The 18,120-nt window shown below is 45.6% G+C and overlaps 1 protein-coding gene across 2 annotated transcripts in view; it reads left to right on the plus strand.

Moving 5' to 3' along the window:
• The window catches only part of LOC143794014 (kelch domain-containing protein 3-like), a 170,782-nt gene that overhangs the window by 63,872 nt on the left and 88,790 nt on the right, over positions 1 to 18,120 (plus strand). For both annotated transcript variants that reach the window (XR_013220380.1, XM_077280931.1), the window contains exon 10: positions 442 to 527. Coding sequence is in view for 1 of the 2 variants with exons in the window: in XM_077280931.1 (XP_077137046.1) it covers positions 442 to 527 (86 nt within the window). In the remaining variant the exon portion in view is untranslated. The remainder of the gene's footprint in view (positions 1 to 441; positions 528 to 18,120) is intronic.

Genomic DNA, 18,120 nt, shown 5'->3' on the forward strand with positions numbered 1-18,120 from the left:
TCTAAGGCTACTTTCACACTAGCGTCAGTACGGGGCCGTCGCACTGTGTCGGCCCAACGTACCGACGCATACTGTGCAAAAAATGCCCGACGTGGGCAGCGGAAGCAGTCTTAGGACGCTTCTGCTGCCCCATTGCAAGGTCCGGGGAGGAGGGGGCGAAGGAAGGTAGTTAGCAACTACCTTCCTGTATGTTCTTAGCCCCATAGTGAAAATAAAGTCCCAGATAACCCGTTTAAATGTCCTACCCTCAAAGTGTACTTGTACCACGGTACTGAAATGAGCCAGTGTTTTCAGTCAAAACCTAAGTTTCTATAAACATCAGCCCCCTATTTAGCATTGTCATTACCTATTCCACCCTGGTATAAGCCTATTTTGTCTGTAACATTACACCCCTGAATGTGTATAACAATATTGCCATTTTATACTTCTATTTTTCGTTAGCTACTCTGTCATGGCAGTGTTGTGAGATCAAAGGAGAGAGCCCAGCTGGAAGGAAACTCCACACGTTTACAGCTCATCATGATAAGGTACTATCCAGTACAACATGGCACAGTAATACAGAATAGAAGGCTTGTAACATATCGTCAAATCTAAACCAAAATGTGACTTTCTTCTAATGCCCGGTACCATACAATAATATACTGTACATTTAGCCGTGTTTCAAGTCAAATACAGATTAAGGCATCAGTAGTGGGATTTTTACCAAAGACGACCATCACTCTCAGTGACATGTATAGATGTAACTGTGAATATGAATAAAGGGAATGTTCACGTTTGCAACCTAATTTTTGAGCTGTGTCTATAGCTTCTATTCAGACCTATGTATCTCTATCCAGCCATAATGCAGCCATTTTCCCTACATCTGCACCTTAGTTCTTACAGTAAAAATATATCTTTGCTCTGTGTTAGCCATTAGATAGAAACATTTCAAAATATGAGAGTTCTCGGTTGTTGATACTTTTAATGGCTAACTGAAAAGGTGGTAACAAATAGCAAGACTGACTACTCACGTCTCTTCATCAGTCTTAGAATAACGCAAAATCTGAAGAGTTACATATTTATACACAACAGGACATAGAATAGTGCAGTAAATAAGAAAAGTGATGTGAAGCAGAGCTATCAATATGGGAAGGGAGGAACAGTTTTGGCAGTAAATATTGGAGCAGTTCATTGATGTAGTGTAAAAGGTTTATTATCCCTTGACTGAGATCAGGTCCATGGTCGTGATGTCCAAAATTGTCTGAGGAGCACATTCCTTAATTGATTTAGATAGGAATACCATATTTTATCGATCACCCATGACAGCACCATGAGAAAGGGGATCTGCCCATCCAGTACAGGAAACCTACAGACATAAAAGGGCGGCACCTCTCCCATGCATCAGTTGGTTTACTGTCCTTGACAGATGAACCTCTTGAAGGCATACCTGAAGATCAGAAGAATGGATGACCATTTTCCCAGTCCCGACTGGTCAATTCAGGTAGTGATATTTTCCCTGCCTGGAGTCTCTGGAAGTGCCACAGTGGGTCCAGGGAGGCTTTCATGCTTGTGTGTGAGCGCAGGTGAGCAGTTTTCCGAGTGGGATAGCTGGCTGTGGCGTGGCTCTTTGGGCACTGGCACGCACCAGGGAAGAAGACAGTGGCATGTGCAGTGCAGTGCAGTGCTCCAGTGACGCCACCCAGCGTGTTCAGAAGTAATGTACGAGGACGCCAGGGATGTGCCGGAGAAACATACCAAGGTGGGGCACTCCTAGATGACGCACAGGCCACGTGATCAACCTGCTGACCTAGAACTTCTGGGGTTACCAAAGTCTGCAGGGGCAGGCTGCTCTGGCGCTGCTCTGGCATTTAAGAGGCTCTTCCTTGACCGTTGTCGCCTCCAGGAGTATGGATGCACCCGAGCAGTATGAGCAGCAGCAGCAGCAGCACGAGCAGCAGCAATAGCTCATTGGGAAGCCCCAACAGCAAGCAAAATGGCGTCAACTCCGTAGCAGTACTGGTGGCGGTTGTGTTGGTGAGAAACTAAGTTCTGTAGCCAGTGGCAGATCCAGTCATAGGAGCTTCAGCAGAGTGCATGAGTCTCCAGTAGAGATGAGCGAATATGTTAAGAAAACGGTCACCAAACATAAATGCGGCACGAACATGGCACATTCGGATTTGTGATCAGAAAAACAAGCATTTTTTTCATAAAATCGTAAATAGTCAATAAAATTCGGTAGAAGTGCGGGAAAATAACCCAATTGTTATGATCCGGTGACCTTGGAGCCACATGAAACTTTTTCTGGAGTAGGTGGAAACTATACTGACCGCAGATCCTGAACTAACACCGCAATTAGAAGTTTCTGGTGACATAGCACCCTTAGTCATAAATGCGTAGATAGTGTTTTTAATTATATTGTGCTGTTGTTTTATCCTCTATTTTTTGATATGAAGTGAATAAAGTACCAAGACTTTGCTTTTTCACCACCTCGTTGAGCTGTATTTTTTTGTATTTGGTCAGTATTAAAACCCTTCAAAAATATCCACAGCAGATAATACAAAAAATTCCACAATCTAACTAAAGACGCGGAATGAATATCTGCAACCCCAGAGAATCCAACAAGACTGAGAAAATACTGACACAATCTAAGCTGGACAAGAAAACACAAGAGAAAAGCATTGAATCGTGAAGCACACAGCATGTGTGCCACAGAAAAAAAACCCAGACACTTCTCTTTGCTGATTTGGCAGTAAGGCAGGAGGAACCAGGCAGAGGTCCAACACCTCCCAACAACAATTGACAACTGGCAAGGACTAATGGATCCTGCACACCTAAATACCCCAGTCAGAACTGCAATCAGCAGAAACACCTGACCAGGACTGCAACTCAGGGACAACTGCATTACCACCTACCACCACCGGAGGGAACCCAAAAGCAGAATTCACAACACCCAATAGAATAGATGAATTACATAATTACATACAGTATATACACACAGAGTATATAGATATCTAGATGTCAGTGACACACACGCATATATATACAGTTATATGAAAAAGTTTGGGCACCCCTATTAATCTTAAGCTTAATGTTTTATAAAAATTGTTTTTTTTGCAACAGCTATTTCAGTTTCATATATCTAATAACTGTTGGACACAGTAATGTTTCTGCCTTGAAATGAGGTTTATTGTACTAACAGAAAATGTGCAATCTGCATTCAAACTAAATTTGACAGGTGCATAAGTATGGGCACCCTTATCATTTTCTGGTTTTATTTACTCCTACCTACTTTTTACTGACTTACTAAAGCACTTTTTTTGGTTTTGTAACCTCATTGAGCTTTGAACTTCATAGCCAGGTGTATTCAATCATGAGAAAAGCTACTTAAAGTGGCCACTTGCAAGTTGTTCTCCTTTTTGAATCTCCTCTGAAGAGTGGCATCATGGGCTCCTCAAAACAACTGTCAAATGATCTGAAAACAAAGATTATTCAACATAGTTGTTCAGGGGAAGGATACAAAAAGCTGTCTCAGAGATTTGACCTGTCAATTTCCACTGTGAGGAACATAGTAAGGAAATGGAAGAACACAGGTACAGTTCTTGTTAAGGCCAGAAGTGACAGGCCAAGAAAAACATCAGAAAGGCAGAGAAGAAGAATGGTGAGATCAGTCAAGGACAATCCTCAGACCACCTCCAGAGAGCTGCAGCATCAACTTGCTGCAGATGGTGTCACTGTGCATCGGTCAACTATACAACGCACTTTGCACAAGGAGAAGCTGTATGGGAGAGTGATGGGAAAGAAGCCGTTTCTGCAAGCACGCCACAAACAGAGTCGGCTGAGGTATGCAAAAGCACATTTGGAGAAGCCAATTTCTTTTTGGAAGAAGGTCCTGTGGACTGATGAAACCAAGATTGAGTTGTTTGGTCATACAAAAAGGCGTTATGCATGGCAGCAAAAAAACACAGCATTCCAAGAAAAACACTTGCTACCCACAGTAAAATTTGGTGGAGGTTCCATCATGCTTTGGGGCTGTGTGGCCAATGCCAGCATCGGGAATCTTGTTAAAGTTGAGGGACTCATGGATTCCTCTCAGTATCAGCAGATTCTTGACAATAATGTTCATGAATCAGTGACAAAGTTGAAGTTACGCAGGGCATGGATCTTTCAGCAAGACAATGAACCAAAACACCGCTCCAAATCTACTCAGGCATTCATGCAGAGGAACAATTACACTGTTCTGGAATGGCCATCCCAGTCCCCAGACCTGAATATCATTGAACATCTGTGGGATCATTTGAAGAGGGCTGTCCATGCTCGGCGACCATAAAACTTAACTGAACTGGAATTGTTTTTTAAAGAGGAATGGTCAAAAATACCTTCATCCAGGAACTCATTAAAAGCTACAGGAAGCAACTAGAGGCTGTTATTTTTGCAAAAGGAGGATCTACTAAATATTAATGTCGCTTTTCTGGTGAGGTGCCCATACTTATGCACCTGTCAAATTTTGTTTGAATGCAGATTGCACATTTTCTGTTAGTACAATAAACCTCATTTCAAGGCAGAAACATTACTGTGTCCAACAATTATTACACTGTGTTCCAAATTATTATGCAAATAATATTTCCTCATATTTTCTCTAAATTACCTATCTGAATTGCAGTCATTGTTATTTTCCAGTCATCTACTATTCTAGTATAATTGCAATGTTTTGGAACAAACTGCCTATGAATACAGTATCTTTTAAAAAAAAATAAACACTCAAAATGCATGTTCCAAATCATTATGCACAGCAGAGTTTTCAACCTTTTTTTTAATTTTGAACAAAAAAATGGTCAATTGTGAAGTTATAAGCATTATCAGCTTATTACAAAATGAAATCAAACAGTTTTCAAGTGAAAACTTTATTCTAGGTGATGTTACATTTGCACATAGGACCCCTTATTCGAAAGAAGCTTCTGAACTCTCTCGTCCATTGAATTTGTCAGTTTTTGGATGGTTTCTGGTTGAATTGTTTTGCAGGTGGACAGAATACCCTCTCAGAGCTGTTGCTTAGATGTGAACTGCCTCCCGCCATCATATGAGAGAAAAGAAAAAAATGGGAGCCAGCTCACCGACCGTGGAGAGAAGCACGGAAGCAGTCTTGATAAGACGTAGATAAATAGAAAAAACGAAATTTCCAGCTTGCTCTTGATAAAATGTAAATCTTTAATCCAAATGGTTAAAATAGCAATACATGCTCCCTGGACCCGCCATAACCCCGTGAGGGAGAGCGACGCGTTTCGACTGACAAGCAGTCTTTATCCAAGCCATCATAGACACTCCTTTTGATGAAGCTCCAGAGGTTTTCAATGAGGTTGAGGTCAGGGGAAGATGGTGGCCACACCATAAGTTTGTCCTCTTTTATGCCCATAGCAGCCAGAGATGCAGATGTGTTTTTTGCAGCATGAGACGGTGCATTATCATGCATGAAAATGATCTTGCTGCGGAAAGCACGGTTCTTCCTCTTGAACCATGGCAGGAAGTGTTGTTTTAGAAACTCCACATAGATTATGGAGTTCATCTTTACCCCTTCAGGGATCATAAAGGGGCCGACAATCTCTCCCCATGATTCCAGCCCAGAACATTACTCCACCTCCTCCTTGTTGGCGCCTTAGCCGTGTTTTCATGGGGTGTCCATCAACCAGCCATCCTCCAGTCCATCCATCTGGACCATCGAGCGTTGCACGGCACTCATCGGTGAACAAAACAGTTTGGAAGTCAGTCTTCATGTATCGTTTGGCCCACAGGAGCAGTTTTTGCTTGTGTGCAGTGGATAGAGGTGGTCGACAGGATGGCTTACACACCTCTGAAGGACCCTGCATCTTGTTGTTCTGGGGACGTTGGAGGCACCAGCAGCTTCAAAAACTTGTCTGCTGTTATGACAAGGCATTTTTGCAGCTGCTCTGTCATGATCTCTGCAGGCAGAGATCATAGCAAGCCTATAGAGGGACAAGCTCTCGGAAGATGGAACTATACTGACCATGAACTAAGCCTGCCGCGCAACTAGAAATAGCCAGGTAGCATTTCCTATTTATCGCTAGATGCCCAGCTCTGGCCTAAGACCTAAATAGCTAGCAGAGGGAAATATAAGACCTGGCTCACCTCTAGAGAAATATTCCAAAGAAGACAGTAGCCCCCCACATATAATGACGGTTAGTTCAGATGAAACAACAAACGCAGCAGGAAAATAGTCTTAGCAAATTTGAGGTCCGCTTACTAGATAGCAGAAGACAGATAGTATACTTTCATGGTCAGCAGAAAAACACTAACAAAACACCATCCAGAGATTACCTTAAACTCTGGCATTAACTCATAACGCCAGAGTAGCAATCCCTGATCAACGAGAGCTTTCCAGACACAGTAACAAAACTTCAGCTGTGAACTGGAACAAATAGGCAAAACGAAACATGGACAAAAGTCCAACTTATCTAGTAGTTGTCTAGAAGCAGGAACAAGCACTGAGAGGCATCAGATAACATTGTTGACCGGCAAGAAACCACCAGAGAAATGAGCTTAAATAGCGACACCCACTACTGATGGAACCAGGTGAAACAGGAAAGAGGATGACAAGTCCAATTCCACAAGCGGCCACCGGGGGAGCCCAGAATCCAAATTCACAACAGTACCCCCCCCTCAAGGAGGGGGCACCGAACCCTCACCAGATCCACCAGGGCGACCAGGATGAGCCCTATGGAAGGCACGAACAAGATCAGAAGCATGAACATCAGATGCATTGACCCAAGAATTATCCTCCTGGCCGTAACCCTTCCAGTTGACCAGATACTGGAGTCTCCGTCTGGAAACACGAGAGTCCAAAATTTTCTCCACAACGTACTCCAACTCACCCTCAACCAACACCGGAGCAGGAGGCTCAACTGAAGGTACAACAGGTACCTCATACCTGCGCAATAACGACCGATGAAAAACGTTATGAATGGAAAAGGACGCAGGGAGGTCCAAACGGAAAGAAACAGGATTAAGAATCTCCAATATTCTATAAGGGCCGATGAACCGAGGTTTAAACTTAGGAGAAGAGACCCTCATAGGGACAAAACGAGAAGACAACCACACCAAATCTCCAACACAAAGCCGAGAACCAACACGACGATGACGGTTGGCAAAACGCTGAGTCTTCTCCTGGGACAACTTCAAATTGTCCATAACCTGCCCCCAGATGTGATGCAATCTCTCCACCACCGCATCCACTCCAGGACAATCCGAGGATTCCACCTGACCGGAGGAAAATCGAGGGTGAAACCCCGAATTACAGAAAAACGGGGACACCAAGGTGGAAGAGCTGGCCCGATTATTGAGGGCGAACTCTGCCAATGGCAAAAAAGCAACCCAATCATCCTGGTCAGCAGAGACAAAACACCTCAGATATGTCTCCAGGGTCTGATTAGTCCGCTCGGTCTGGCCATTAGTCTGAGGGTGAAAAGCAGATGAAAAAGACAAATCTATGCCCATCCTAGCACAGAATGCCCGCCAAAATCTAGACACAAATTGGGTACCTCTGTCAGAAACAATATTCTCAGGAATACCGTGCAATCGGACAACATTCTGAAAAAACAGAGGAACCAACTCAGAAGAAGAAGGCAACTTGGGCAGAGGAACCAAATGGACCATTTTAGAGAAACGGTCACAGACCACCCAGATGACAGACATCTTCTGGGAAACAGGCAGATCTGAAATAAAATCCATCGAGATGTGTGTCCAAGGCCTCTTAGGAATAGGCAAGGGCAACAGCAGTCCGCTAGCCCGAGAACTACAAGACTTGGCCCGAGCACAAACGTCACATGACTGCACAAAGACTCGCACATCTCGTGACAGGGAAGGCCACCAGAAGGATCTTGCCACCAAATCCCTGGTACCAAAAATTCCGGGATGACCTGCCAATGCAGAAGAATGTACCTCAGAGATGACTCTGCTGGTCCAATCATCCGGAACAAACAGTCTATCAGGCGGACAACGATCCGGTCTATCCGCCTGAAACTCTTGCAAGGACCGCCGCAGATCAGGAGAAACGGCCGACAAAATTACTCCCTCCCTAAGGATACCTGTGGGTTCAGAATTACCAGGAGAGTCCGGGTCAAAACTCCTAGAAAGGGCATCTGCCTTAACATTCTTAGAACCCGGTAGGTATGACACCACAAAATTAAAGCGAGAAAAAAATAAAGACCAGCGCGCCTGTCTAGGATTCAGGCGTCTGGCAGTCTCAAGATAAATCAAATTTTTGTGGTCAGTCAATACCACCACCTGATGCCTAGCCCCCTCGAGCCAATGGCGCCACTCCTCAAACGCCCACTTCATGGCCAAAAGCTCCCGATTCCCAACATCATAATTCCGCTCTGCGGGCGAAAATTTGCGAGAAAAGAAGGCACAAGGCCTAATGACGGAGCAGTCGGAACCTTTCTGCGACAACACTGCCCCAGCTCCGATCTCCGAAGCGTCAACCTCAACCTGAAAAGGCAGATTCACATCAGGCTGACGCAACACAGGGGCAGAGGCAAAACGGCGCTTAAGCTCCTGAAAGGCCTCTACAGCATGAGGGGACCAATTAGCAACATCAGCGCCTTGTCTGGTCAAATCAGTCAGTGGTTTAACGACATCCGAAAAACCAGCAATAAATCGGCGGTAAAAGTTGGCAAAGCCCAAAAATCTCTGAAGACCCTTAAGAGAGGAGGGCTGAGTCCAGTCACAAATAGCTTGCACCTTGACGGGATCCATCTCAATGGAAGAGGGAGAAAAAATATACCCCAAAAAGGAAATTTTCTGGACCCCAAAAACGCACTTAGACCCCTTCACACATAAAGAATTAGACCGCAGAACCTGAAAAACTCTCCTGACCTGCTGGACATGAGAGTCCCAGTCATCAGAAAAAATCAGAATATCATCCAGATATATTATCATAAATTTATCCAGAAAATCGCGGAAAATATCATGCATAAAAGACTGGAAAACTGAAGGGGCATTAGAAAGACCAAAAGGCATGACCAAATACTCAAAGTGGCCCTCGGGCGTATTAAATGCGGTCTTCCACTCATCCCCCTGCCTGATCCGCACCAAATTATACGCCCCACGAAGATCAATTTTAGAGAACCACTTAGCACCCTCTATACGAGCAAACAAATCAGTAAGCAATGGCAATGGGTATTGATACTTAACAGTGATCTTATTCAGAAGCCGATAATCAATACATGGTCTCAAAGAGCCGTCTTTTTTTGAGACAAAGAAAAACCCAGCTCCCAAGGGAGAAGAAGATGGACGAATATGTCCCTTTTCCAAAGACTCCTTTATATATTCCCGCATAGCAGCATGTTCCGGGACAGACAGATTAAACAAACGACCCTTTGGATATTTACAACCCGGTATCAAATCTATGGCACAATCGCACTCACGGTGCGGAGGTAACGACCCAAGCTTGGGTTCGTCAAAGACGTCTTGATAATCAGAGAGGAACTCAGGGACTTCAGAGGGAATGGACGACGAAATAGAAACCAAAGGTAAGTCCCCATGAATACCCTTACATCCCCAGCTCAACACAGACATTGCTCTCCAGTCCAAGACTGGGTTGTGAGACTGCAACCATGGCAATCCCAGTACCAAATCGTCATGTAAATTATACAGCACCAGGAAACGAATAATCTCCTGGTGATCCGGATTGATACGCATGGTTACTTGTGTCCAGTATTGTGGTTTATTATTAGCCAATGGGGTGGAGTCAATCCCCTTCAGAGGAATAAGAGTCTCCAAAGGCTCTAAATCAAAACCACAACGATTGGCAAAGGACCAATCCATAAGACTCAGAGCGGCGCCAGAGTCAACATAGGCGTCCGTGGCAATGGATGACAAAGAGCAAATCAGGGTTACAGACAAAATAAACTTAGACTGAATGGTGCCAATGGAAACAGACTTATCAAGCTTCTTTGTACGCCTAGAGCATGCTGATATAACATGAGTAGAATCCCCACAATAGAAACACAATCCATTCTTCCGTCTAAAATTCTGTCGCTCGCTCCTGGACAGAATTCTATCACACTGCATACTTTCTGGCGTCTTTTCCATAGACACCGCCAGATGGTGCACCGGTTTGCGCTCCCGCAGACGCCTATCAATCTGAATAGCCATTGTCATGGACTCATTCAGACCTGCAGGCACAGGGAACCCCACCATAACATCCTTAACGGCATCAGAGAGACCTTCTCTGAAAGTTGCCGCCAAGGCGCACTCATTCCACTGAGTAAGCACAGACCATTTACGGAATTTTTGGCAGAAAACTTCAGCTTCGTCTTGCCCCTGAGATAGTGCCATCAAAGTTTTTTCTGCCTGAAGTTCCAAATGAGGTTCCTCATAAAGCAAGCCCAAGGCCAGAAAAAACGCATCCACATCGCGTAACGCAGGATCCCCTGCTGGCAATGAGAAGGCCCAATCTTGAGGGTCACCCCTGAGCAAGGAAATCACAATCCTAACCTGCTGAGCAGGGTCTCCAGCAGAACGAGACTTCAGGGACAAATAAAGCTTACAATTATTTCGGAAATTCTGGAAGCTAGCTCTATTCCCTGTGAAGAACTCCGGCAAAGGAATTCTCGGGTCAGATACCGGAGCATGTACCACAAAATCTTGTAAATTTTGTACTTTCGTGATGAGATTATTCAAACCCGCAGTTACACTCTGGAGATCCATTATTGTCAGGTGCACACAGAGCCATACAGAGATTAGGAGGAGAGAGAGAAAAAAGACTGCAGCAAGGCAGACTGGAGGGAAAAAAAAAAAAAAAAATTTCCAGCAGACTTCTTATAACTCTCCTTTCTCAACCTGGGTCTTTAACACTTTACGGGCCGGTCAAACTGTCATGATCTCTGCAGGCAGAGATCATAGCAAGCCTATAGAGGGACAAGCTCTCGGAAGATGGAACTATACTGACCATGAACTAAGCCTGCCGCGCAACTAGAAATAGCCAGGTAGCATTTCCTATTTATCGCTAGATGCCCAGCTCTGGCCTAAGACCTAAATAGCTAGCAGAGGGAAATATAAGACCTGGCTCACCTCTAGAGAAATATTCCAAAGAAGACAGTAGCCCCCCACATATAATGACGGTTAGTTCAGATGAAACAACAAACGCAGCAGGAAAATAGTCTTAGCAAATTTGAGGTCCGCTTACTAGATAGCAGAAGACAGATAGTATACTTTCATGGTCAGCAGAAAAACACTAACAAAACACCATCCAGAGATTACCTTAAACTCTGGCATTAACTCATAACGCCAGAGTAGCAATCCCTGATCAACGAGAGCTTTCCAGACACAGTAACAAAACTTCAGCTGTGAACTGGAACAAATAGGCAAAACGAAACATGGACAAAAGTCCAACTTATCTAGTAGTTGTCTAGAAGCAGGAACAAGCACTGAGAGGCATCAGATAACATTGTTGACCGGCAAGAAACCACCAGAGAAATGAGCTTAAATAGCGACACCCACTACTGATGGAACCAGGTGAAACAGGAAAGAGGATGACAAGTCCAATTCCACAAGCGGCCACCGGGGGAGCCCAGAATCCAAATTCACAACACTGCTCTTTTAACCTTACGCAATTGCCTGTTGGAAAGAGTCCTCAATTTTTCCTTATCATCACGCACACGTGTGTGCTGGGAATCAGCTACATACTTCTTGATTGTGCGATGACCACGATGAAGTGTCTTGGCAATGTTGATTGTAGTCATGCCTTGACCTAAATACTCCACAATTTGTTGCTTCTCAGCAGCCAACACATCCGTTTTCTTTCCCATTTTGGCAAAAAATGTAGGCTGCTTAATAATGTGGAACAGCCTTCTTAAGTAGTCTTGCCTTTATTTGGACACACCTGCCAAACTAATTAGCACAGGTATCTGCAATTGCTTTCAGTGATATAAAGAGCCCTTACACACATCACCATCAATGAGTTTAAATGACAAACAAAAAAATTCTAACCTTATCACTCCTAAACTCTTTGTGCATAATAATTTGGAACACAGTGTAGATATATGAAACTGAAATAGCTGTTGCAAAAAAAACAATTTTTATAAAACATTAAACTTAAGATTAATAGGGGTGCCCAAACTTTTTCATATAACTGTATATTACATAGATAGATAGAAGAAAAGCCAGAAATTCAGCGTGACAGGTTAGAATAGAATAGATACAGGTGCTTCTCACAAAATTAGAATAACATCAAAAAGTTAATTTATTTCAGTTCTTCAATACAAAAAGTTAAATTCATATATTATATGGCATGGAGGTAATTAGCCTGTGGCACTGCTGAGGTGTTATGGAAGCCCAGGTTGCTTTGATAGCAACCTTCAGCTCGTCTGCATTGTTGGGTCTGGTGTCTCTCATCTTCCTCTTGACAATACCTTATAGATTCTTTATGGGGTTAAGGGCAGGTGAGGTTGCTGGCCTATCAAGCACAGTGATACTGTTGTATTTAAACCAGGTATTGGTACTTTTGGCAGTGTGGACAGGTGCCAAGTCCTGCTGGAGAATTAAATTTCCATTTCCAAAAAGCTTGTTAGCAGAGAAAAGCATGAAGTGCGCTAAAATTTCCTTGTAGATGGCTGCACTGACTTTGATCTTGATAAGAAACAATGGACCTACCCCAGCAGATGACATGTCTCCCCAAACCTTCACTGATTGTGGAAACTTCATACTAGACCTCTAGCAGCTTGGATTGTGTGCCTCTCCATTCTTCCTCCAGACTCTGGGACCTTGATTTCCAAATGAAATACAAAATATACTTTCATCTGAAAACGACACCTTGGACCACTAAGCAACAGTCCAGTTCTTTTTCTCCTTGGCCCTGGTAAAACGCTTCTAGCGTTATCTATTGGTCATGAGTGGCTTGACACAAGGAATGCGACACTTGTAGCCCATGTCCTGGATACGTCTGTGTGTGGTGGCTCTTGAAGCAATGACTCCAGTAGCAGTCCACTCCTTGTGAATCTTCCCCAAATTTTTGAATGGCCTTCTCTTAACAATACTTTCAAGGCTGCAGTTATCCCGGTTGCTTGTGCACCTTTTTCTACCGTGCTTTTTCCTTCCACTCAACATTCCATTAATATGCATGGATACAGCACTCTGTGAAGAGCAGCTTCTGTAGCAATGATCTTTTGTGGCTTACCCTCCTTGTGGAGTGGGTCAATGACTGCCTTCTGGACATCTGTCAAGTCAGCAGTCTTCCCCATGATTGTGGAGCCTACTGAAACAGACTAAGGGGCCTTTCTAAATGCTTAGGAAGCCTTTGCAGGTGCTTTTTGTTAATCTAAATTACTGAGATTATGACTTTTGGGTTTTCATTGGCTGTAAGCTATAATCATCAACATGAACAGAAATAAACACTTGAAATATATCACTGTTTGTAATGCCTCTATATGATATGAGTTTCACTTCTGTATTGAAGAACTGAAATAAATTAACTGTTTGATGATATTTTAACATTATGAGAAGCACATGTGTGTGTGTGTGTATAAATATATACTGTATATTGTAGGGATTTCACTCACTCAGGTGCGATGGCTGACACTCAGGAGGCACGTTTCTTTAAAAGTTCTCAGGGTTTATTACCTCATAAACCACATGGAAAGATAACAGCAAATAAACAGCCTTTAGTTCAGGAAAAGAAAAACAAAGTGTCCAGTCCTTCAGGCTCCCTCAGCCTCTGTGCTGCTCCGCACAGAGTGCTCTGCAGACAACTGCCCTGTCTGCTTCCAAGAACATCCACTGGAGTCTAGCAGCTCCACACATCTCCCCTGTGTTAAGCATTAGCCTGTCTAATATAGAGCTAACCACACCCAGTAACCCATCACATGATTAGCCATGTGGTCTGACATCACCACAGGTCCTGGAACACACATATATACATGGTTATATACAACAAAGAAATACTCCGGGCTACATTACAGCAACAAGGCACTTATATGGCACATACCTCCCGTCGACTACACACCCTTTAGCCATGCTACATACCTCCCCCTCTGCCTAAAGCCGTGGGGCTTGGCACTTTTCCCCATTAAACAAGGGATTCTTGATAGGGCATCCGCATTACCATGCAGCTTTCCGGCCCTATGTTCCACATGGAAACTGAAGTCCTGCAGGGCTAAGAACCAACGGGTGACCCTAGCATTTCTACCCTTCGTTTCCCTCATCCATCTTAGTGGGGCATGGTCAGATATCAATCTGAATTTACGACCCAGCAGATAGTATCGTAACGTGTCCACCGCCCATTTTATGGCCAAGCACTCCTTCTCAACGACTGAGTAGTTCTTTTCAGATGAGGACAACTTCCTACTCAGATAGAGGACAGGATGCTCCTCCCCATGTAGCTCCTGAGAAAGGACTGCTCCCACCCCGACATCTGAGGCATCTGTCTGAAGAAGAAACTCTTTTTTGAAGTTTGGGGCCACCAGAACGGGTTGCTTACACAAAGCCTCTTTCATTTCTTGGAAGGCTGACTCTGTTTCTTCGGACCACTTAACCATTACTGATTTTGTCCCTTTTAGCAGGTCAGTCAGAGGCGCAGCCATCGTGGCGAAGTTTGGGATGAACCTCCTGTAATATCCCACGATTCCCAGGAAGGCTTTAACTTGCTTCTTGGAAACTGGTTTTGGCCATGTTTGAATTGCCTCCACTTTACTGATTTGGGGTTTTATTTCTCCATGACCCACTATGTATCCAAGGTACTTAGCTTCTTCTTTACCCAAGGCACACTTCTTCGGGTTTATTGTAAATCCGGCCTCTCTTATAGCATCAAACACCGCTTGGACCTTTTCCAGATGACTCTCCCAGTCCGGGCTAAAGATGACGATATCATTCAAGTACGCAGCAGCGTATGCCTTATGGGGTGCATGGACTCTATCCATAGCCCTCTGGAAGGTCGCCGGAGCTCCCTGTAGGCCAAACGGCATCCGGACATACTGGAAACATCCATCTGGCGTAGAAAACGCCATCTTCTCCTTGGCTTCCTGTGCCATGGGGATCTGCCAATACCCCTTTGTCAAATCCAAGGTGGTTATGTACCTGGCAGGTCCAAGCCTTTCGATGAGCTCATCAACGTGAGGCATGGGATAAGCGTCAAACTTGGAGACCTCATTCAACTTCCGATAGTCGTTGCAAAACCTCCACTCTCCATCAGGTTTTGGGACCAGGACAATTGGGCTCGACCAACCGCTCTTGGATTCCTCAATGACTCCAAGCTTCAACATACGCTCCACTTCCTTGGAGATAACTTCTCGACGAGCCTCAGGAATACGATAGGGCTTCACGTTCACCCGCACATGTGGCTCTGTTAGGACCTCGTGCGCTATGACCTTCGTGTGTCCTGGCAACTCTGAAAACAGGTCCCTGTTTTTCTGGAGTAACTCCCGGCACTGTTGTTTCTGGGTCTTCGATAGCGTCTCCGCTATAGTAACCGCTCCAACCTCACCTTCTGGGTTGCTTAACAACGATGGAGTTACTGTCGGCTCTCTATCTTGCCACGGCTTGATGAGGTTGACATGGTATACTTGGAATGGTTTCCGTCTTCCTGGTTGGTGAATTTTATAATTTACTTCACCAAGTTTCTCGACAACCTCATATGGCCCTTGCCATTTGGCCAAGAACTTGCTTTCTACCGTTGGAACTAACACAAGAACTCGGTCTCCCGGATTGAACGGCCTCACTCTTGCAGACCGGTTGTAGACTCTGGCCTGAGCTTCTTGTGCCTGGAGGAGGTGTTCTTTCACGATAGGCATCACCTTTGCAATCCTCTGCTGCATCAGGGCCACATGCTCAATGACGCTTCTGTGGGGCGTGGCTTCGGCTTCCCAGGTTTCCTTGGCTACATCCAGGAGTCCTCGCGGATGTCGGCCATATAGAAGCTCAAATGGTGAGAACCCTGTGGAGGCCTGTGGAACTTCACGAATGGAAAACATCAGATAGGGTAAGAGACAATCCCAGTCTCTACCGTCTTTCTCTATAGCTTTTCTCAGCATGCTCTTCAGTGTCTTGTTAAATCTCTCAACAAGACCATCTGACTGGGGATGGTACACCGAGGTCCTCAACTGGGAGATTTTCAGGGCTTTGCATAACTCCCTCATCACCTTGCTCATGAAAGGTGTCCCCTGGTCAGTCAGGATCTCCTTTGGCAGACCTGTCCGGGAAAATACATGGACCAACTCGCGGGCTATACTCTTGGAGGAAGAATTTCTCAAGGGAATTGCCTCAGGATAGCGTGTGGCATAGTCCAGGATGACTAATATATACTGATGGCCCCGGGCTGATTTAACTAAGGGACCAACCAAGTCCATGGCAATTCTCTCGAACGGTACCTCAATAATGGGCAGTGGCACAAGGGGGTTCCGGAAATGAGGAGTGGGGGCAGTTAGCTGACATGTAGGGCAGGATCTGCAATAGTTCACTATTTCTCGGTGACACCCAGGCCAATAGAATCTCTGCACAACCCGTTCCTGTGTTTTTTCCACCCCTAGGTGTCCACCCAAGATGTGTGAATGGGCCATGTCCAACACCTTCCGTCTATATGGACCCGGCACTACCAACTGCTCTACCAACTCCTCCCTTATTTTCGTGACCCGGTACAACAACTCCCCACTCATCAGAAAATGGGGAAACCTTGTGTCTGCCCCCGGCTCCTGTACCACCCCGTCAATAACTGTGACATTATTAAAGGCTTCCCTCAGAGTGGGGTCCCTATGTTGGGCAGTCCCAAAATTTTCACCGGTTACCTCTAACTCCATAGTGTCAGATGCAGGGGACACTTCCTCCTCATCCCCAACCAGCACACAAAAAGGAAACCTGTCTGTTTCTGGGTGTGGTGACACCCTTCCAGGGTTCACTTGTTCCCTACTCTTGCTAGGGGGCTCAGAACCTTTTCCCCACAAATCCCAAAACAAACAGAAATCCCGGCCAATAATTATAGGGTGCAATAAGTCCTGCACGACACCGACTATGTGGGACTCAGTGCCACATGCCGTTTCAATGTCCACCCTAGCCACAGGGTAGTCCTTTGCATCACCATGGATGCACCGCACTCCGACCTTCTTTCCCGGGAGCAGGTGGAGAGGAAAAGTGGCCCTCACCAGGGTCACCAGGCTCCCCGAGTCTAACAGTGCCGTTACTGCTCGACCGTTCACCTTTACGGGACACGCTTGAGGTCCCTCGTTGGGCGGAGAGTTCACACTGCAGGCTGGATACGCATAGTATGAACAACGGCATCCCATGCTGCAGTCCATCTGCTCAGTGGTCTGGGAACAACGGGCAGCTATATGTCCTGGCCGGTGGCACCTCCAACAAATAACATCACCCGTAGGGACCTTGGGCACCACCTCCCCCGCCCTTTGTGACCTTGGATGCGCCACCCCTTTTTGGGACTCAGCTCCCTTCTGGGACCCCCAGTACGGCATGGGTTGCCTCCCGGAGGAGCCTTCCAACCCTTGGTATCTCTCAACCAGTCCGATCAGCTCGTCGGCATTCTGGGGATCAGCCTGGGCAACCCAAATCTGTATGGACCTCGGGAGGGAATGCACAAACCGATCCATCATCACCCGCTCCACCATCTGTGCAGGTGTACACGACTCTGGCTGCAGCCATTTCTGGACCAGGTGCAACAGATCAAACATTTGAGAGCGAGGTGGTTTGTCCCGGTGATAGGCCCAGCTGTGAACTCGCTGTGCCCGCACAGTCAGTGTCACCCCCAAACGTGCGAGAATCTCAACTTTCAATTTGTGATACTCTTTGGCATCCTGCAAGGTCAAATCATAGTACGCCTTCTGGGGTTCACCCGTCAGGTATGGCGCCAGTACCTCTGCCCACTGCTCTGGCGGGAGTTTTTCCCTCTCAGCGACCCTCTCAAACACTGTCAGGAAGGCCTCAACATCATCCCCGGGAGTCATTTTCTGCAATGCGCGTCTTACCGTCTTCCGGACGTGGGTGTCATCAGGCAAACCTGGGGTTGGGGCACTCGACTTGCCCTGGATGGCGGTTGCCAGAAGCTGCATCTGCTGCCGTTGCTCCTGCTGGTTCTGTTGCATCTGCTGCCGTTGCTCCTGCTGGCTCTGTTGTATCTGCTGCATCAACAGC

The sequence above is a fragment of the Ranitomeya variabilis genome, chromosome 1 (genome assembly GCF_051348905.1).
Source record: "Ranitomeya variabilis isolate aRanVar5 chromosome 1, aRanVar5.hap1, whole genome shotgun sequence".
Lineage (NCBI taxonomy): Eukaryota > Metazoa > Chordata > Amphibia > Anura > Dendrobatidae > Ranitomeya > Ranitomeya variabilis.